Source organism: Dipteris shenzhenensis, chromosome 11 (assembly GCF_047967505.1).
Source record: "Dipteris shenzhenensis isolate YYH24624 ecotype China chromosome 11, Dip_SZ_1.0, whole genome shotgun sequence".
Taxonomy (NCBI): domain Eukaryota; kingdom Viridiplantae; phylum Streptophyta; class Polypodiopsida; order Gleicheniales; family Dipteridaceae; genus Dipteris; species Dipteris shenzhenensis.
This window is the reverse complement of record NC_141606.1, coordinates 6361695-6384842: the sequence shown is the minus strand read 5'-3', so window position 1 is coordinate 6384842 and position 23148 is coordinate 6361695. Positions and strand designations below refer to the sequence as shown.

The following is a 23148-nucleotide window of genomic DNA, read 5'->3' as shown; positions in this document are numbered from 1 at the left end:
GAGGTTATTTCTCGATTATGGCCTCGCCTTTGGATGAGCCTATGCCCATTCAAGATTTCCTACTTTTTTAGCTGATGGCTCATGGGAATCTATCCATTGGCCCCTAGTTGGAGTAGATGCGGGTAGATGGCAGATGTATCTGTTGTGTGGAAGGAGTTTTAAGATGATCCTGCATTGCCTATGGGGATTCCCACTTGCACAATGGATATGGTTAGCTTACCTCAAGATTGTGGCTAATACATAGAGGATGATGAAGGACTTCACTTGGGGGATGGCAACCTGGCTCACATAGGGAGGACAAGCTTTCTCGATTGATCTAGTCTCACCGACATACAATATCCATGGACAATAGGTATCCGGGGTAGAGATCTACGATGCATCTCTGTCCTCTCGATCACACCTGCTAACATTATCAGAGGATAGCATTTGGGACACCATGTCGAGCATTACTACCTAGAACATTTGGGTTGCTCGGTGAAGTCAGGTGATGGGAGGCCACTTGGTCTCCCCAATGGCTACCTTAGTTTCCATTTGGCAGGACATCATATTTACTTTGTGTGCCATTTGGGAGCACGGCACTCCAGGTTCGAGAGCGATTGCTGTAAGGTGGAAGCGTTTTTGCAAGGCTTGGCCTATAGGAATATTTTACGCATTTTCCGCGAGGGGTATTCGGTGGATGTGTAGACCATCACTGTGGTTGCTAGCTCCTATTTTGGAATCTCTATAGGCAGTGAGCTGAAGATTCGCAAACATGCATGCTATTTTATAGCTGGCAACTTGTCTCTCTTTTGTATTTACCATGTATAGCTCCTTTCGAAAGCTATTTGTATGGTGTTTCTAAGAATTAATAGAATTTTCTCTTCTCTAGAAAAAAAACTAATATTGATATGTTTAAAAGCACTAATGTGACATTCAATTGTCAACAAAATACCAATGTATTGGTTAGATCAGGATGCCAGTATTCTATGTTACAAAATGCCATCACACATGCCTTCATAAAACCATCATAATTTTCTTAACAAGACATCATTTAATACCTACAAAATACCAATGTATTGGTTAGATCAGGATGCCAGTATTCTATGTTACAAAATGCCATCACACATGCCTTCATAAAACCATCATAATTTTCTTAACAAGACATCATTTAATACCTACAATTCTTATAAAAAATAACAAATGGCATGAGATTTTAGAAAACTCAAAGCTAAGCACTTAATAGCTAGATGCTTGGAAACTTGCTCCTTGACACAAGACGTGATGATCAAACACTTGATGCTAAAATATCCATGCTCATTATGCTGACACTTGATAACTCGATACTCAAGTACTTGGAAGTTTGCTTCTTGATCATGAGATTTATAGAAATTTTATGAAAGATTTCTATTAATTGAGACTTGGCAATGCTCAATACTCAGAGTTGATAACTTGCTTCCTGGATACTTGGAAGTTTACTTCTTGATCGTGAGATTTCTTAGCAATTTGTAAAAGATTTATGTTGATACTACATTTGGATGCTCGGTTGCCTCAAAGAGTTAATTCCCTTGATTCTCCATAACCAAAAACTAGGTACGCTAAAAAAGAATCTCTATGAATACCTAGTCTTTTGACACTTGATCCTTTAAACAATAGATATGTTACAACTAAATTTTGACAACCTAACTTCTTTACATCTTGCTAAAATACTTGACACTCCATTTCCAAGGTACATCATCTTTCAATCCCTTGGTTTAATACTAATACTCGATCACTAAGCTACATGCATCTACATTTTTAAATAAACTAAGTATTGCAACTTTCTTCACTCTACATTTTTTAATAAACTAAGTATTACAACTTCCTTCCCTTAGAAGATAATTCCTAATCCTTGTTTTATATTGACAATACTAATATTTACATCTCTGCATAATACATGTTTAGAATCATCCTTTAAAAAAAGAACGGTACTCCCGTTAACCATTTTAGGCCATGGCAAATGAAGGAGAAAAACACGATAGAATGTCATCATTATTCTCATCATCAGACATGCATCCAAAGCAACTAAGAAACTCTTTTTGATGCCTACCTTGATAGGTTTGAAACTAAAACAAAGCTGGTTTGAAACTCAAATAAAGCTTAAAATTAAAAACCACAACTCAAACAAGGGTGCACAAGGGCACTGGACAGGAGCGCTTATAGGAAGTAAATGATTTTTTTCGTGTGTTGGGCTATTAAAAGGAACCTTCAACCTAATTGGTAGAGCGATCTCTATAAAAGGTAGCCCAACTCAATTAACTTTTGAGAAAAAGTACAATAGGAAATGCACAATATAGTATCCAATTCTCTACTTAACGACGGAGTGCCAATAAACCTTTAAAAAAAACACAAGGGCATTTGTGGTTATATATTTCTAAACATTTAGCGTAGCTATGTCACGTTTGCTAAGGGTATTTGCACATTGGGTGCCCAAGTTTGGGTAGCAAAGGCACGCCATGATGTGGTTGCCACCACTTGGTGGGCAATGATTTGTGATGCATTTTGTGGAGCGCCCATAACCTTGGGTAGCCAAGACCTCCTACTCACCCCCCTGCCCATTTTGTGCTTCAAGTCGAGAATCTGTTTGGTGTGTAGCAGGCTTTCCCTGCCACATGCTACGATGGCAAATATGCTCAAATACACCACTACCCAGCTTGTTCCCACATCAAACCCTTGATAAATTGCTGCCAGATCTTAGCACCCAGGCATTGGAGATGGAGAAGAGCTCTCTCCACCCAAGCATTATAGTGCTGAGAGGAAAATTGGTGACTTGATTGGTGGCTAGATGCTCTGCAACAATCGGGAACATAGCATATTTGATGGTCTGGCCCATTGTGGAAAAGGCCTCTAGCCACACATGCCCCCCCATACCATCAAGGGCCGAGGTCGCTGGAAGCACAATCTAGACCATTGGATTAAAATACATTCTTGATCAAACTTTAAGTTAAAAGCATGCCCCGCATGTTAAAAAACATCGGGAGGACATACCACATTCTAACACATGAGCAATTCACACCCAAATTGCAACATAACATGTGGCAAATTTACCAAAGTAAAACATAGTAAAACCAAAATTTACTTATTCTTATAAAATGTAAATTGGAATAGTTTCAGTTTAGAACAAAATTATGCACCAACAATCGGAACCAGCACATCTGCCAAATTTTATTCAAAATTTCATATCACAACGCATTTCACCATAAAAGTTAAAGACACAGTTAGAAAATGACCCTGCAACATTAACGTCCTCACGCCCATCACTCAAGCAACACTTCTTCAAATTGCCATCTCCCACACACTCCAGCAAAGATTTTGAAAGTCCCTCATCCTCCTAAAGAGTAGCACCCAAATCTGTAACATGCTTGAAACTTTGATGACAAGCAACACCACAAGTAGAAGCAGTACCAATGCCCTCAACTGCGAATCCTGTTGTAAAATTAACTCCCACGCCAGACAAATCTGAACGAACAACAGAAGGACATCCATGAATAAACATCAAACACCATGAAAGCCAATGATCCACTCGGACAAAATCCCTGACCATAGGAACCATCTCCACAAAATCAGCCAAAAGACACTAGGTCTCCATGAATAGAAACACCTCCACTTCCTCTAAAACCCTATGCATATCATCCACTATTAAGCCCAACATAACTCGGAGGAGAATGACCCAAACAAGGACTTATAACCACACAACCACCAAAATCCAAGTTGTCATCAAATATAGACGCTAGGATATCTAGTACCAAATTTTGAACCACCTCCCAAAGCACAACCCAAAGAACCTAGACCAGATCCTGGAACCACCTTCTCCACATATGAACATGACATACCTCTAACAGAAGATCCTAAAGAACAAACGACACTAGATCTAGACGATAAACCACATGAAGAACCTGAAATAGAAACACCATCCACCTGGGGAGCATAACCTTCAGAACATTCAGCAAAAACATCATCCCACATTATGCGACTTCCATCTTTATTGTACACTATAGACTGACATGCAACAATCCTTAAATTTCCACTAGTGTCATACTTTTGAACACTACTAACACATTTATGCCCTGTGAAAAGTACAGCCACATCACTCGAAACGGCCATAGACAATCTTGGGACAATAGTACCAATAGCAATCTCCACCATAGTGGCGACTAGACCTTTCAGTGTCTTTTCACCGACCCTATTACGGCTACACCAGACCTGCACAAACAACCAAACACAAAAACAAACCGCAAATGAAACAAACCTGTACCACAATACACAGACTATCGATCGACTACAGAAACATGTAAAGCAAATTGTCATCACCAGGCACAATCGGAGGCATATGCCTACAAAGACGATCATACGTGAAAACAACCTCAGATTTGTAACATTTCACAGGTTTATGCAAGTGCTCCGTGGTATAGACTTTAGAGTCATCTTATGGTTCTTTGACAAGTGCTCGTTAGACCTAGAACAAAAAACAAGAACATAAAAACAAAGAATGAACAAACAAGTGCTCGTTAGACTTAGAACAAAAACAAGAACACAAAAACAAAGAATGAACAAACAAACCATACAAAAATCACAAAAAAAACAACTTAGTCCACATAAGCATTGAACGAATCCTTGCCCTGAATGAACTGACATTGAACTCCATGCAGCTCAGAACTACCACGCATAGCAAGCAATGAAATACAAACCTCCTTTGAAGACCTCTTGGATGGAAGCAGCTGAAATTCGGGTTACTTAGAACAAAAACTTCATCGTTCAATTCCATCATCTGTGACTTGCTCGTATCTTGCAACCCATCTCTCTCGACACTACAATTCATACCTATGCCCAAAGCCACATGACTTCTTTTAAAAATAAGACTCTTCAAAATGTTAAGGGAAACTTGCTTAATACTAGTCCGAGCAATCCTACATTCTTGATGGTGCCTCAAAATCCGGCTAAAGTTTTAAACAGAGCCATAATCGTCCCAGGCGGGTAGAATCTACCATCATCCTTAATTATTTGAACCACAAACTTCTCAAGCATACCGCCAAATACCCGCATATCAAAACCTCTAGGTGAACATACATATCAATACCATTCGACATTCTCCGCAAATCAAAATGCCTTCTTGCCCACATTTCCTTCTCCTTGCTTCCACCCGCACAATTCTTAATTTGTCTCTCAACACTATGATGTAAAGAAACACATGCACTCCTTCCACCTCCATCTGAAGTGCCTCGATTAGATCTATCACCTTGAGAAAGATCACGATCACGAACACAAAAACCAGTACAAAAAACACCAAAACACAAATCAAATAACACATGCAACTAACAAAACACAACAAAAAATGAACTAAAGCGCCACCATTGAACCTCTAGTATCACGGGAATCATCTTATATATTCAAAGCATCAGATGCAGAGTCATATCCTCAATGAACACCACCTTTCGACTCAAAATCTATAGCAATCAGAACCAAGGGACTCACCACCAACTCCCAAATGAGAACCACAATGCTCGACAATATCAGAATGACCAGACTCACCTCGCAACCCAGAAACACAAACGTCTACATCATCAGAAACCTCCTATGTCAAGCCGAGAGAGAATGAAGGACCTTCACCCATACTAGCAAACCGTGCATAGCGAACGCAAAGACCAGAGCGAAAGCAAAAACTAGAGCGACACTCCAAACACTCCAATGAAAACGGGGCCGCCAAAACGGAGCACTAACCCGCGGACCATTCAAACACCATTCAAACAAATGATCAAGTACATTAAAAACCACCGACACAAGTCTCACAACCACTAGTTACACCATTTGTCTACCAGATCCCTTGGGCCCTCGACGGCCCTTAGTCGCCCTTTCCCGGTCGAGAAGTCGAAGGAAAAGGAGGTCGGGAAGTAGTGACTCCCCCTGTACTCGAAGCAAGAGAAAAGGCTCCCTTTCCCTGGAACCATGCACCCATTCATTAGACTAACAAAACAATCATAGTTGCTTTTAAGTAGCGACGAGATGGGTACTCCTCTCTCGCGCCACACACTGCCTGCCTTAGTCACCTTCCCACAAGCTCGGCTCCCCATCAGCGGTTTTGCCAGGGATTGCACAGTCACTCTTCACGTAGACCGCCCCATGTCAAATCTTCTTCTCCCTTGCTCAACCAGTAAGTGTTCTATAATTTTCTGTTGCTTCCAACCTTGTTTTGGCGATTTTACTCAATCGGCAGCTACAATTTCTTTTTGCCTCAGTTTAACAATGAGACCACTGATTGCGAACTCAGTCTCTCTTTAAATAAGCACGGACAGAGGTAGTCATATATCCTTTAGGATCGGAAGAGAAGAAGGGACAGTGAAACGAAACTTGGACTCCAACATCTATAATTGGGATCGTGGCCAACATTTATGGTGCACCTTTGATGCTTCCTATCTAGAAGCTTTCAGGCTTCCTTTACCTATTGGACAGTCACGCGCATCTATGTGTGAACATTCAATTGAGCCCTCCATCTCAGTCCTGTAGCATGCATTGTTGACCTTCACTCTTGTTGTAGATTTGCTGTTGTATGCATTACAAAGTTTTACGCGTCTTCAATGTTAAGTTCATGTCTATGGCGAGAGTTCACATCTGTAGCAGTCGCAGGTTGGCAGTACACCTAGCATTAGGGTCTTTACACAATTGCCCGCCCGTGGGCACGCCCAAGGCTCATGGACGGGCAAGATTGCCCGCTCCCACGGTTCAGATGCATTTATTGCATCTTGGGCGCCCAGAGTGTGTAAACACCCTTAGATGAGGTCTACACGCACCTAAGAAAGCTGTTTGACTCACGCAATGTAGGAGGCCTGATATAGGCATCAGCGCAATACGTGGACCCAGCCCCTAGCTTGACACCAACTTCAAGCTAGTCGCCGTGATATTGAGAGCCTGTGTTTCGTAACATACTGCTCCTCACTCAGAAGGGAAAGGCATTGGAGCAATACGTGGACCCAGCCCCTAGCTTAACACCATTTTCAAGCTAGTCACCTTGATATTGAGAGCCTGCGTTTCATAACATGCTACTCGGTCGTGTCGTAGCCTCCTTTCACATGCTCTTGGAATATGGACTCATTCTAAGATTGTTAATAGAGCTTGGGAGTAGCAGTACCACTTGATCCATGTCTACTTGGTGGTTGTGAGATGCATGACATTCACAAGACTCATGGATTCACATTCATTTACAACTTCTGCTGCAGGGGCAGTCCTCTCATTCATTCTCCTTTGGTCACCTGATGCCCTTCCTTTGATCCCTTGAAACACTGTGGGTGTGCAACTACAATTGTTGCTGACGTGTAGTTGCTCTTGTAACCATAGTGCATCTGATTGTTGGCTTGACAATGCCCACTGCAAATTGAGCACATTGACGTACAAATGGATGCTCAAGTAGGTGTGGGTATGTGGATATGCTTGTGTGAGAGCATATGCTTGTACTATGGTCTACATCATCACTGTTGATGTCAGTGGGGATGTCATAGTTGCTAGTCCTTACTATGCGTGATGGAGTTTATGGTTTTCAGCTTTGTGAGCGACTGCTATGAGATTGAAACTGCACTATGTGTTGCGTTTTTTGTGGATGCGTTCGTGCATGTTCTTGGATTTACACACACACACACACACACACACACACACACACACACATGCATGTATATGTAAGAAATGAATTCACAACAAATGAACATTGTAAGAAAGTAGGAGCGGTACTTCTTCATTGACATTGACACTTAGTAGCTAAACACATTGACGTTGATGTGACAGTGAAACGGACAGCTTGTCGTTGAAGTGACAAAGCTACCAAACGACACCTTGGGAATTGATGCAATTGGGCTGTTTGTTTAGTTGTCCTTGACTGGTGAGCGAACTCATAGTGGGTATTTGCATGAATTACTTGTTGGAAAGGTCACCTCCCCATTTGTAAGCCCCCAAATGAGGAGAGCATGTGGGAGGGAGGCCTAGAGTAGAAGAATGCCCAAAGAAGAGAGGGGGCTGCCGCATGGGCAGCACCTCACAAAAGAAGAAGACTGCAACAGATGGTGCCATGTACAAAGCCTGGAAAAGGTTTGGAAGGAGGCAGATCTGGAGCAGCAGAAAAGGGACAGCAACACCTGGGATGCACTGGCGTATGGCAAGAAAGAAGCCTACAGGAGGGCCTGGCAGCAGCAAAGGGAGGGGCTGCAAAAGGGCAGCACCCTGCCCTTATAAAAGGCCATTGGAGCTGGCTGGTCGGCCAGATCTGGTCTGCCACATGGCCCAGCCCTTAGCCCTATATATAGGGGGGAGTGGAGGGGGCCAGCCACTCAGCTGGCACACAAAACAAGGGGGCTGGGCCCCCACATAAATGCAGAGGGCACACAGCCCAAGGAGTGCTGCTCACAGCCCAAAATAAAGTGGTGAGGGCGGGATTCTTGCAGACTGAGTCGGCCAGGAGGCCTGCTCTAGTCGGTTACTTTGCAAGGCCTTGCGACCTATAAAAAGAGGCACTTGGGCCTCATAACAGCATCCAGCAGGTCAGCCAGCATCAGGCCTAATCCAGGAGGCAGAGGAGTCTAGGAGTTGCTGCAGACTGAGCTCATCAAGGGCTGGACCTTGGCTGTCTTCTAGGGCAGCAAGGAGCTGAGATTTTTGGACGGAGAGTCTACATACGCTCGAGGTGGAGCACGCGGGCTCAGTGTTCGAGACATATCCAGCAGATAGTAGAGCACCTTATGGTAAGATCAAAGACCACACTCTGGTGGGACTTTGGATCTCTCTCTCTTTGTATTGTGTCCATAGCTTTGGACGGAAATATATTCTTTTGGTGGTTTCTATATCTGGCTGGATCATTGTCTATTTACTAGTCTGCACATCTATTTGAAGCACATACGTTTAAGAAGTTAGTGATTCCACTCACCACACACACTGTGTGAGCTCTGGTATATTCTATCAGTCTTCTGTTGTGCGTACCCTGTGTTGGTCGATTTCTAACATGACTTCCAAATATCAGTGGAACATATAGCTCATCTGCAGACAGTGCTAGTGCATTGGTTGGATAACCGGCTGATTATCTAGTAAAACTCATCGCTTCTGGATTGATATCAGTGCAAACATCTATGAATTTGCCCTCTCAATTTAGCATTGGTTGTGGGTTTGAAATTTACTTGCTAATTGCTCGACGGGATTCAAAAAATTATTTCTCACAGACTACACAGCAATTTGTCTAAGAACCAATGTCATTTGGAAGCTAATTTACACAGAAAATTCCCAATACAAAAGAAGCTGTGTATTATCGTTACCAAAAAGCTCCATTAAGAGGCTGCGTATTATCCTTACGAGAAATTCCCTCTTTTACATTGCAAAACAGATACATATTCGCTGCGGACTAATCGCTGCATTAGATACATTTTCGCCGCAATAGTTAGATACATATCAAGCTATGTATATTCAATTTTTCCGTGGAGTCACAGGGATAAAGATGGGGGGCACTCGTGGAACAATGCTGTCACTCGATTCGCTGAGAGATTCATTCATAACGGGCTCTTTGCTGGGACATCGAACAGGCACCTCGAGTGGATTTCCATCATCAGCAGGTGCATCCACATCAATCGGTGCTGGTACCTTGTTCACTATACCAACTGCACCAACTTCCACCTCTATCGGCTCTGTCTTCACACTTTCGGACGACATGCATGGAGAAAAGTCGAAATACCTCTCAGCAGGCCTCAATACACCCTTCACGTGTGAGTATGCTCAGGGCATTCCACACAAATACTCAATCGAGAAGAAGATGGTGTTCACGTCAGCTTTGTAACCGAAAAGGGAGCAACCATTGCTTTCCACAAGGCTCAATTAGTTCGCTCTTCGTTCTCATCTTTTCCAAGACATGATCTTTGTTATAGTCACTGGCCTCACCCCCTTTTTATAGCAAGATCGGGAAGACTTTCATTCTCCAAAGGGTCGTCCATGATCTCTTCACTTGGTTTACCGCAGGAGGCCGACGTGGATCTATGCTAATCTTTCTTCACATTGGGAAACAAAGTTGTAGTGTGAGGAGTTTTGAAAATTTCATCCTAGACAGGTACTCTTCTAGAATCCGTCATAGCTTGTGTGTCATGAACACCAGGTGTATTTTCTTTCGGTACTATAGGGAAGCAATTTGGTACTAAATTGCAAACCCAATTCTCAATACCATTTCTATTGGATAAATTCCACAAAATAGTGTAACATTATCTATTTCCAAAACAAGTACAAATCCCACAAATGTAGACTTAGTACTAAGTACAACTAAATTATTCTATTATATAAAGACTAGCATAGAAACAAATAATACTGTGTTAGTGCTTTAGTACATTAGTATTGTCTAGAAATAGATTGTTACTATATGAGTACTACGTTAATACTCTACTATAGAAACTATATTAGTACTACATTAGTACTCTACTATAGAAACTAGATTAGTACTATTAGTGCTCTATTATATTAGCATTATACAGAAATAGATAGTACTATATTAGTACTATTAGTCTATAAACATATAGTACTATTTTAGTATTATATAAATCGATAGTATTATTTTAGTACCATTTCATTACTATATTAGTATTGAATGGAGACATATACTATGTTAGTCTTATATATGAATACTACATGAGTACTATATGAGTACTATATTAGTGCTTTAATATATTAGTACTAGAATAGGAACAAATAGCTCTATATTAATATAGTAGTATATTTTTACTTGTCCACGTTCTTTTTGCCATTGCATTGATGAGTATAGCATACTCAAATACAACTTATTTGTGTACGAGGGATATGAAGCAACAAAGAATTGAGATTAGAACATGGAGACATGGTGAGAAGAAGAAGGTTTAAGGGGTTGGAAAATGATTAGGGTTTGGAATAATTTAGGGGAAGTTTAGAAGGGTTTAAATCCCTTTTGGTACTTCAATCATGCATACTACATAGATAATCGTATCCTTAAAGGGCTGTAGTTAGAAAGGGTACCCAATGTCACACTTTAATAAGCTCTGTGACCCAGTGCAAGGAGCGAAGTATTTTAGAAAGATAGACCTTAATTTTGGGTATCATCAAGTGCATATACATCTTGGTGATGTACCAAAACTGGTTTAGAACACTACAGGTCATTATCAATTTAGAGTGATGCCCTTTGGAATTAGCAAATCCTTTTTTAACATTCATGCAGATACATCAATTGGATTTAGAACTCAAAAGAGTCATTATCAGTTTAGAGTAATGCCCTTTGGGTAAACACATGCTTGCCATGTTGACAACCTAAAATGAACAATATACTTAGATCGTGTCTAGTAAGTTTGTCACTTCTGGATTTATTCCTATCTTCAGCAAGGCTAAGCAAAAGCATTTGATGCATTTAAGGTTAGTCTTTCAATTATTCTAGCAACAAGTTGTATACCAAAAAGTCTCAAGTGGCACTTATGCTTAAAACGCTCAAATGCTTGGACCATATTATCTTTGAGGAAGGGAAACATACGGATTCAAAGAGATTTAAAGCTATAGGAAAGTAGCCTTATCTCAACTAGGGAGGCTAAAAGGAGTTTTCAGGTTATCAAACCATTGACAGCAATTGCTTCAGTTTAAACACTATGAACCTTTTATACTACAAACTCTTGCACGTAATAGGGTTGGATGATTGGTAGCTTTTGAAAAAGCTAGATCCAGCACATCAAAACGATTTGATGTATTAAGAACTCCATGCCATTATCCATGTTTTAAAAACATGGAGGTACTACTTATGTTTGAAATTTTTGACCAAGAGAGAATCAAGCGGTTGTGCAATCAGCCTCTTAAAAGGTCGAAAGGCAAGAGGGCGATGCAAGAGTTTGATATCTATAGGAGGTAATAGCCATTATCGCAGGCTAGCATATCTAATTTGCGCATTGTAGACTTGTGATGGGGAACAACAGGTTATACATATGGCTAGACATAATAACCATCTTGTGCTCGCTCTGGGAGCAAGATACAAAGGACTCCAAGAAACCACGGAGTTTCCTCAATATTTTTGCAAGGCATTTGGACCAATAGGTATTTTCTACTTTCTCATGGGCCGATGCATCCGTTGGTTGTAGAGTCCACAATGTTAGCTGTTGAAACCTTCTCTCGGGTTACCTTAGGAGCTGATTTTGTATCAATTGAGTTTCTTTTTTTCTGGGAAAAAAAGAATAAAGTACAATGCCTTAAGCTAGGCTCATGGTTTCATCAATTGGGGATCCCACCCAACAAAAGGGAAAGCAGCTCGATGGATTCTGTTGTTGACTTACGGCTTTGTTGGCTAATTGTGGATAGATTGACTTGAATGTTTTTGAACACTCATGAGGGAGCAAGGTTAGTTTCTAGAGTTGTAAAGTTATATGGATTAGTAGCCCGTTGTTTTAGTGATTCGGATAGCACGTTTGATAGTCAATTCGAAGTATTGTTTGTTATAGCTTGGAAACAAGGTAAATTATGAGTTAGCCAAACAAACAACTAGAAAGTGTCAATGGGAATCTAAAGGACATGCTATGGCCATACGTGATTGAAGACTAACAAGTTCGGAAGGCTATATCTCAACTTTAGGATTTGGCTATAATAGCTCTTAATATTCAGCGATAGGCTATTTTTGGCACTGCAAGGGTCTAAGGGATGAACTTGATTAGTTTGTGCTAATCACGTCCATCCCACTTTTTGCAATGCATTCGGTCAAGTTGACTAGTTTATTTAGTGTTTAATGTTAGGATTAGTGATAGTTTAGGCCATTGTAATGAGGTTTAGGTTTAGGTTCTGGTCTCTTTGTGGAGATCCTAAATGACTTTGTCACTTTGTGTGGATCTCAAGTTTTTGGCCTTACATGTGGAGTAGTGAAGTATTTTGTCAATTAGCTTGTATGACGCCACCTTTATTAAAACATTTAGCTTGTATGATGCCACCTTTATTAAAAGCATGTAATACTATTTAAATGAGGATCTTTTGCCAAAATGGCCACGTCTGCATTCATATATAGTGGTCCATCCCCTCTTCTACCTTTCCCCATATTAATTCACCTTCACTTACATTTTTCTCTTTTCATTTCCTTCCAATTTACACCTTTCATTTCCCTTGTACAAGTTACTGGATTTTTTTTTCGTAATATGTATCTGAGCTACTTTACATTTTCTCTAAATGCGGACTTAGTGATTGTGCCACCTTGTTGAAAGCAAGTCCATAATGGTGACTTGAGCATAGATACCTCTCAAAGAACAACACAATCAACAAATCTACAAACCATGATGGACTACTTTCACTTCAACAAAGAACGAACAATTTACGACTCTCATTTAGATCATATATGGAGCAACCTTGACAACCCAACAAACAAGCATGTACCTCATTCGCATACTAGACAGACCATTCCATTGCATACATTTGCACATAATGCACAGTAACTATTACACATACAATACCATTCCAAAAGGCAAGGCCTTAGTGGGATCCCCACCTTGTTGATTTATGTTGATGTATGGACTTTAGCTAAAGCACCAAGAACTGTGGGGCTTGAGAAGGAAAGTTGCAAGCTGTCAAGACTTTCTTGAAGAAGATGCCCAAAATAGTATTACAAAGACTTGAGATAGAGGTAAAAGTTAATTGAATCCTTTGCGGAAAAAAAGCTGTGTATATACTTAGAATTGATGAACGCAAGTTCTATCTGAATTACTCGAGTCTTTTAATAACCTAGGTGCTACAGTGGATCTGCCATGGTTCCTTCCTATATCTAGCATTAAAATGGAACAATGTAACCTTTCAGAATTGCTGCCGTTCCTCCTGTAATTTCAGCCACAGAAACTGATATTGTCCTTATCACTGCAGTACTCGTTTGGATTTTTTGTTTAACATGCAATACCTCTGCATTCTATTATGTTTTCTTGTATACGCATCCAGTTATTTCTGGTGCTTCATTACCCTCATACTCCCATCTTTGAGGAGGAGATTGGGAACCTTGTGCCAGGTCCGTCTAGCCACATCCCATCTAAACTATAGATTCAAAGGGTCTCTGTTTCCAACATGTTTGGTTTAGAGACTTCCTCTTTTAACTAATTCCTTAATGTCTTTTAGAAATGGCCTTTTTCTCTCGTTTCTTGGCTTTCTTTGACTCCATCTTCTGCTTATAGTATTCTTCAATAAGGTCTTGGTTTTTATGTTTTGTCTTTTCTAGATGGGCTGTATGCTTCGATTTCTGCAATTTTCTTGGGCACTGCATATGTCAGAAATGTGTGCATGTAGGAAATGGATAGATTGTGTGTGTGTGTGTGTGTGTGTGTGAGAGAGAGAGAGAGAGAGAGAGGGACGCAGACTCAGGCACACCAGCATTCAGACACATATGAACAGCCCAAGTAAAATGCACATAAGAAGGACACACGGGCGCACACATGCTGAGACACACAGCACCTTTGTCTAGGTATCACAATACACATTTAAAGGACTGCAGTTAGTGTAACTATAATCATATGAATGCAATCCTCTGCATTGGTTGTGGCTGAAGGTAGCAATTTTCAACCAGAAGATGGATCTGTTGCATCAGATGGGAGCAATTCTCTGGTGTTAAAGCAGCGGACTGATGAGTGGCACAAATTAAGAGAGAGCAGATTAACTGCAAGCTCGTTTTCATCAGCATTAGGATTTTGGGGCCATCAAAAGCAAGTAGAACTTTGGGAAGAAAAACTTGGCCTGAGACCACGCTTCAATGGAAATCCTGCCACAGAATGGGGTGTTAGCAGAGAAGCAGACGCGGTACAAAGATACCAAGAGGTAACTGGAAATGTTGTTCAAGATCTAGCATTTAAAATTTATAAAGAAGGGGATGATCTACAGGGATGGCTGGGAGCATCTCCAGACGGTCTGATAAATGGAGTGTCTGGAGTATATGAGAAAGGTGGCATATTGGAGGTGAAGTGCCCTCATAATAAGGGAAGACCAGACCTTTGCATGCCTTGGGCTGCAGTCCCTTATTACTACATGCCGCAGCTTCAAGGGCTCATGGAGATCTTGGATAGAGATTGGTTAGACCTATTTGTTTGGACATTGAATGGAAGCACAATTCTGCGAGTAGATCGTAGTCCTGAATACTGGGCTTTGATTTTTGGTGTGCTAAGTGATTTTTGGTGGGCCAGAGTTGTTCCTGGTAAACAAACCCTTTCACTGCAGAAGGAGGTGGACGTGAATATTTATCGACCAACTGGACCGCATAGATTGACTTCAGTTGTGTTAAATGAAAGCAGACAGCTGGCACGTAAGGCTACATTGATTTGGAGGGATGCTGTGGGGAACTCTTGACCCTTTTTCAAAACTCATGGGAGATGATACTGGCTATTGGTTAGAATGTAGCATTATGTAAAGCATTTTTAGATGCACTTGAATTCTGCAAAATTGTAAGACTGGCCTTGTAGGCATGTGACTGCAAGACCTTTAGAATTGATTCACCATCTATGAGTCTGGCCTTTTTCTCTGTTTCTCCCACGGGGGCTTGGGGCGGGGGGGGGGATATGAAATGGAAATGGAGCGAAGACATAATAGGATTTATACGATGGCAAGTATCATGTCAAACTCTGGAGAGCTGCCTGCAGCTCTATGACAGCTGCTCCAAATCACATTCAAAATCGTTAACAGAATTGCAAACCGGAAGCGTGACAATATCTGTGGGTCTCCAAACAAATAATGTGTATGGTTATGAGCTTAGGGCTGGTCTGATCCGTAATATGCCATTTCCAAGATCTCTAGTATGGTCATCCAGTTTCAAGCTAGTTCGAGCCAAGGTATCTGAGTGGCTGCTTGAGGCTGCTGTCCAAATCCCCTGGGTTTAGGTGTGTAGAGGTCGTGGCCTCATATTCTGTTTCATCCATTACCCATAATTTGGAGTTTCTGCCATCTACCCACTTCTCTACTTCGAAGTCATGTAACCTAGTCCTCATTTTGCTTACAGCTGTCTCTTGAAACCTGACTATCTGTAGGATAGCCTTGTATCCCATAAATCAACATGGGGTTGATCTCTCTCCTGTTAAATTTTTGGTTCCTCTCATATCTATCCAACACACCTTCTATTGCGAAGTCTGAAGTTCCATCCATTCGAACCCTTCCTAGTAGCATCTGTTGTTCCTTGTGGCTTCCATTGCTTTGCATGGGAGTTTGCTTGATTCAATCAGCAACATTCTGAAAAGAGAGAGAGAGAGAGAGAGAGAGAGAGAGAGGTACCCATTAGGTTTATAAGACCCACAAATGAGCTACAATTGATTAGGCCACTATAGTCATATTTACCAAGAATGTTGAAACAAGAATGTTCATGTTTTAAAGAGTTCCTGAAGAGTTTCTAATGTTCTAGGTCTACTACTCTTTTTTAATGACTAGGTTATATTTTAGGTGTTCTTTAAACTATAAATTGATATACAAATTCAGATTGTATGAACTGGCACATCACTTACACCGTCATTTCATAGAGATCAAGATTCAAACATTAACAACAAAATAGATCATTGATCAATGAGAAGAGTTGTAAAGTAGACTAACAAATACTTAAAAAGTCTCAAAGACTCAAAATCGAAAGGACAAAATGATAGTACATAATATGGGCATCAACTTAATGAAAATTAATATTTGATCTCCCATTACACAATAGAAATGACTAGATTTGCTCTCATGGTAATCATGAGTGACATTGAGTAGGATGTTAAAGGTTGAAGGATAACTTGAAGAAAGACATCGACTGCAACATTTGAACACTGAGCAAAACTTACAAATAGGTTTGAGAGGTGATCATCGGTTAGCCAAATGTGAGTTTCAATTACATCACGAAGCCACTATCTTGTTTTGGTAATTTTTTGTGCCCATGGGTTAATTGTGTGTCCTTCCTCAATTGTCCATGGAATTGTCTGTGGAATGATTCATGTCCTTGGACTAATGTGGTGGCTAAAACTGAGAGAGAGAGAGACACACACACACACACACATTTTTTTTTTTGGGGGGGGGGGTGAAAAATTGAGTTGCATAGATCATTATGTATATTTGTCCTATGTTGAGGTTTTCTCTTGATGTATTTTCCATCATCCTATTCTGGGATGGTGATTTTGTAAATACACACACACACCCGCCCACCCACACTCACTCACTCACTCACTTACACTTGGAGACCCTTGTGATACTTGGGGATGCATAAACATGGACTATCCTTCATTTCAATTGTTATTATAGACATGGGGTTAAGATTTCTATTTACGTACTTTATGAATTATCCTTATGAAGTCCATAGCCTTAAGATGCTATGAACTCATATGGATCTCCATAAGCCACAAGGATTATGATGGGAGAAGGACATTGGGAGGTGAAACATGGACTCCATGTAGATTAATAATGTGGATTTATCCCCCAAAATTCTCAAATGGATCATATTCTACTCGGTGGTGAAGGACATGAAGACGTGTGCTTGAACATGTGTTTATGAAGTTGGGCCTATAAGAGACAAGGACTCGGAATTTGGGACCACTATATCGAGTGTTTATGACTTTTTTGGATACGGTAGGAGCATTAAGATACACACTTAAGGTGAAAAAAGACAGACAGCTAGCCACCTTGTAAACAACTAAGTTAGACTTGTCAAAGAATTGCGTTTCCTCCATGGATTATGGAAAAGTTAGACTTGTCAAAGAATCGCGTTTCCTCCATGGATCATGAAGACTGCTTGGCACACAGCTTGAGAGCGATCGCATGAGCTATGCACACAAGTAAACGAGGCAGGATTTGGAGATGGAGCGCCCCCGAGGTGATTCTCATGGGCAGTCCATGGGCGAGGGTTGCATTGGCGCTTCTCTGTGGGCGTTTTTGGATTAAACCACGATTTTGGTACTATTAGTAGCGCATGAAACTGCTTCGTCATTTTGTGCCTCCACCTACTCCTTTTGACAAGCCTCTTCTCGATTGAGCTCAAGATAAAGTCGGTTGAGGCCATGATTTACACGAACTGGTTTTCTAAGAAATGGTTTACACGAATTCGGCGAACATCTGTGGAGCTCTATTTTGTACTTCAAAGCACTACGTCCTCTGTTAGCGCTGCCTTATTAGAGCGAGTGTTTCTTGTAGTGTATCTTGAGCAGTAGACCTAGTTGGATCGTTCTGCCAAGCCAACTGAAAAATCATAATTGCATTAAGAAGCACATGCCACAAAATCACATATCCATTTACACATCATCCCAAAAATGTGCACAATATAGTAAACGTAGGAGCTCAGTATGTATATTCATGAATAGTGAACCTGTAGACCTTAGTTGGTGAGAGTATTTCTCTGTAAATGACTGCAGGCAAATAAGTGGCAAGATGTAGATCCTAAGAAGGTGAAAAAAGAGCCATTGGTATACAAAAAGTTGCATATATTATACACAAACAGCTCAACTTCTAGGTTTATAGAAACTGAATGAGAGCAAGTAAAATTTTCCTCTTGAGCCTTCTATATGCGATAAGCTCATTTAGTCAACATATAAGGCATGCCTTAGCCCCGTAAAAAGTCAATTAATAACCAGAGCTCACTTGCTATATATATAATCCATTTCATCAAATAATAAATCATGTATACCTATGAGGGCATTGCAGACAAGAGCAAGGCCAAGGACAATGTCATAACTAGCACCAAAACCACAGTGAGCGAGATCAAGCACCCCAATGTGACTAAGATGGGGGAAAGGCCAATGTAGATGCCAAGAGGAAGGACATGTGAAGAGAGAAACTAAGATATGGCAAGAGCATGCCAAGCTTATCCGTAGCAGCAAGTGCCAACAGCTATGAAAGGTACAATCTTGATCCGAATGTAGAATGCCATGTCGTGCCTATAGAAGTGTCTAAGGTGACCCTAACTGAGACACAACCCTGAGTAAGGGATATTGAATATATCGAGGCAGTAGTCAAGATTGGCAGGGAATTGAAGGGCAAGCCATCAACTATTGACTTGCCATAAGACAAGTTGAAATGCAACTCCAAAAGATGCCATGAGCAACCCCAAGGGCAAGTCCATGACCCACAAACCGCACTCGAGCAAGAACAGAGCAGGCCACAAGGCAAGAAGCGTCGGGATCCTCCACACCAAGTATGCAATAGCAATGCGGGGAGCCAAGCTGAGGTGAAGAGCTGAGCAATGATCAAGCAACTCAAGAATGGGAAATATTCCGAGACCTCAAAATCAACATTACCATCTAGCAACTTTTACAATTAACTCCTATTGCTGCAAATTTGCAGAGTTACCCATCCCAAACACAAGTATGGTGGATTTGCTAGCCACCATCCCAATGATCGAAACACCTGTGGTGGAAAAGGTAGTGTTCGTCATTATAGTGATAATAATGAAACGAAGTGCATTATGGATGGAGGATTAGGCATCAATATCATGTCAAACAGCCTAGTCAAGAAGTTGAAGATGGGAAACCTCAAACCATCTCAACTCTGAGTGAGGATGCTAAATCATCATCCAATAGTCACTTAGGAAATGCTCACGAACTTAGTCATTATAGTAGGAGGCTACACTACACGGTCAGTCCGGTGGTAATTTCCATGAGGAGAGCAAAAAATCCTTACTGATTCAAAGGCCTTGGATCAAAAGAGGTAAAGTATTGCATGATCAGGGCATGGAGAGGCAAACTAGAGGAAAAAAGCTTAAGGAGAGCATGGTAGGGGAATTGGAAAAGGAAAGAGCGGAGCCCAGGAAGATTGAGGATATTGAGGTAAAGATGGAAATGGACATTTTGTTGTTTGGGGAGAACGACCTGTTCCAAGCAATGGCGAAGCTCAAACAAAACTAGAAGGCCAAGCAAATCTCTAAGCAAAATAATTTGTACCCAAAGCAAATCTTGGAAGACAGAGAAGGCAAAAAAACTCCCAATTACAATCCAATGCCTTGGTATAAAGAAATTCATACGCTAGCCTATGCAAGACCTCAACCTGGGAGTAGAAGAGGCACCCTTAAGGTGTCAACATTAGCTGGTAACAAGACTTTATTCATAAAATACATAGACATGTTCGCATCAAATTACACAGACCTGAGAGGTGTGCCCCTTGCCATCTACCAATGTAGAACCGCGTTGGTCCTAATTGCCAAAGCCAATGTCCCACCAACGTTATCAAACAAACTCAATATTGTTAAGCAATAAGCAAAGCTTGACTAGCTAATCAAAGCCAAGTTCATCGATGCAAATGACAGATGTGACTTGTTGCGAAAGTCATAGAGTGTGTGTCGATTATCACAAGCTTAATGCCCAAAGCCTACTTAACCCCTTCAACAAGCTTTACTCTTTCAATAAGCTCTACTCTTTTTCCATCCCCTTCCACAAGCTCTACTCTTGCATGGACAACAGCAAGGGTCATGGACACAACAGTGGGTAGAATAAGATATCTATAGTAGCATTCATAGAACACCACATTCAACATCGAGTTGAGCGGCTACACATGCAAAATCATGCCATTCGGCTAGAAAAATGCACTCTCCACTTTTCAAAGATTCATGATAGATACATTCAGGGAGTGCTTAATTGTGTTTCTTACCATTTATATAGAGGATGTTTCTTACCATCTATTTAGATGATATTTGTGTATATACTAATGAAGATAGCCACCGCTCTTGTCTCAAGATAGGGACCTTTCTTGTCTCAAGGAGTCCTCAAGAAATGTCATGAGGTGGGAATGTCCCTTGATCTAGTTAAACATTTATTTTATGTGAAGTCTGGTATTTTGATCGATTGCATAGCGTCCCAAAAAGGGATCATGCTTGAGCAATCAAAGATAGAAGCTATTGAGAAAATGCTTAAGTCAAGTAACCTAACACAACTCTGCTTGTTTATTCATTTCATCACTTTTTACTCTAAATTTACCGACGACTTTGCCAGAGTTGCTACTCCGTTATATGAGCTCACTTAAAAAAAGGTGAGATTTCACTTGAATGGCAACCTCACTATTAGTTTAAAGGCACTAAAAGAACAAGCGATAAGAATTCCCATCCTCCAATAGCCAACTGGGAATACAATTTGCCATGACCATGTCAATGCCTTTGGTTATGCAATAGGTATTATATAAGCTCAGCAATATGGGTGCCTTATGTATTGTATAAGTCAAATGATGACTCCACCTAAGGGCAATCATGAAAACACTGAACAAGAGGCATATAGGAATGGTGTACAACATGCAAAAGTTTTGTCACTACTTGCTTGGGAATCCTTGTAATTTTTATGTTGATCACCAAGCTTTGTCATATCTTATTAACAACAGAACCATCCAAGAATGACTACGTCGGATGCTTCTTTTACTTTTGAATCATACACACGCTTGGAAAATCCCATGTTGAGGCGGATTGTTTGTTTTGGCTAACAACGATTGGAAAGGACCAAGGAGCCTGCACCAAACTCTTAGACACCCATCTATTCACAATAGACATTCTTGAGTCTGAGTATGATGAGGTGTTGTACTACTTGTCTAGTACTTGTTTACATTAACATTTTGTGAAGGCATGCCCAAAAACATTGACGACAGCTAGCATTAAGAGCCTCGTTGGTAAACTCTAATTGGGGCCCAGCTCTACAAACAAGGCATAGATGGAGCACTCCACAGATAGGTGCTCTCCCATGGGAGCGATTAGTATTGCTAATAGAAGTGTATCGAGGCCTCAACAGTAGCCACTTCAACTAACGGCTAGAAAGACCTTACAAGTTGATCTATGGTGGAATACCTTGTTTTGAGATCCAAATGTGATGGAAGACCTTTGCCTCAAGACACACATGCTGTAGCTTTCCTTGGGCCAATTCTAGAGAGAGCCCCAATTTTATTGGGGCAGTACACTCAAAATAGATACATTATTGTGACCACCAACTATGCCACCAAATAGGGACAACTCATCTCAGAGCACCACCATGTTCATCTAAGAAAACATCATCTATAGTTACATGTGCTTGATCCAGTTCATTAGAAACCAATAGCCACTACTATTCATGCTACAATGGACATGTTATCTCCATCAATAAGGTGTTGAAGTCCATTCTTACAACAATAGTAAGTGCAAATAGGAAGGGTTGGGATGTCAAATTGAATACAAAGCTTGCAAACTGGTGAGAGGCAATTGCCCATTGCCCTTGTCGTGTGGACATAGGATTTTGTCTTCCAAGGAAAGCAAATCCCCTTGGGCATACAAAACTACCTTGACCCCTTTCCACATGGCTTATGGCCTTGAATTCGTTGTGCCTTTAGAGTTTCTATTGTTGAGTCTTAAGAGTTGCATTTGAGCACCAATTGGGAGAATTGAAGGCAATTCAACTGCATCTCCAACAATTCATAGATTTCAATAAGCTCACAGCCCAAGTAGTGTAGCCACAACAACTGCAACAATAGGTCATCCAAAGAGGAAGAAAAGCCTGGCACATCACCCCCAAACATCTAAAGGAAGGCCTTCGTGTCTTACTCTACAATGCAAAACTTGCCCCAAGGATGCCCAACATAAAACTATTTTGAAAGGGTCCCTTCAATATGATGGAAGGATACTCCAATGGCACAATACAATTGGCTAGCTTATAGGGAAACTTGTTCCCTTAGTTCTTCAATGGCAATAGGGTGAAGCCATACCATGTAGCCATTTCCATGTTGCACCATCATGGCTATCCAATGGTGGACTATTTTCACATAAGTGACAATCTAAGAGTGCTCATTTGGGAGATAAGCAAATAAATTGAATGTGAATCTTTAGTGGTAGAGAAAAGAAATCTTTGAATGGATAAGGGTTCGATCTGAATAAGGGTACGAGACCTCCTACCCCGAGGAGGTACTCATTTGGGAGATAAGGTTCAAAAGCACTCTATTGCAGCTCTGATGCTACACAAGCCTCTATCATTTTCACCATTCTTGCATTCCTCTCAAAAAGCTTCAAGACCCTTTAAGGTCGCCACCATGGCCTCCTCAAACGGTTGTCCCCTCTCTATGCCACACAAGAAATGTCCTTGAGAATCAATTTCTCATATCTTTCCTCCTCACCTGCTTGAATGGATGACTCAAACTGAAAGCTTGCCACACAACAATGGCCTTGACAAGTTCACACAGCTTCCATGCTTCAACATGAGTGGCATATAGTGCTTACAATGACAAGGC

General features: G+C 40.9%; 1 protein-coding gene across 1 annotated transcript; it reads left to right on the top strand.

Annotated features, from left to right (window-relative positions):
* Positions 1-5934: 5934 nt before the first annotated feature.
* Positions 5935-15483, top strand: LOC147896544 (uncharacterized). The gene is made up of 2 exons (XM_087381855.1): positions 5935-6163; positions 14537-15483. The coding sequence occupies exons 1-2, from the start codon at positions 6016-6018 to the stop codon at positions 15325-15327; spliced, it is 939 nt and encodes a 312-aa protein (XP_087237981.1). The 5' UTR covers positions 5935-6015; the 3' UTR covers positions 15328-15483.
* The last annotated feature ends 7665 nt before the right edge of the window (positions 15484-23148 follow it).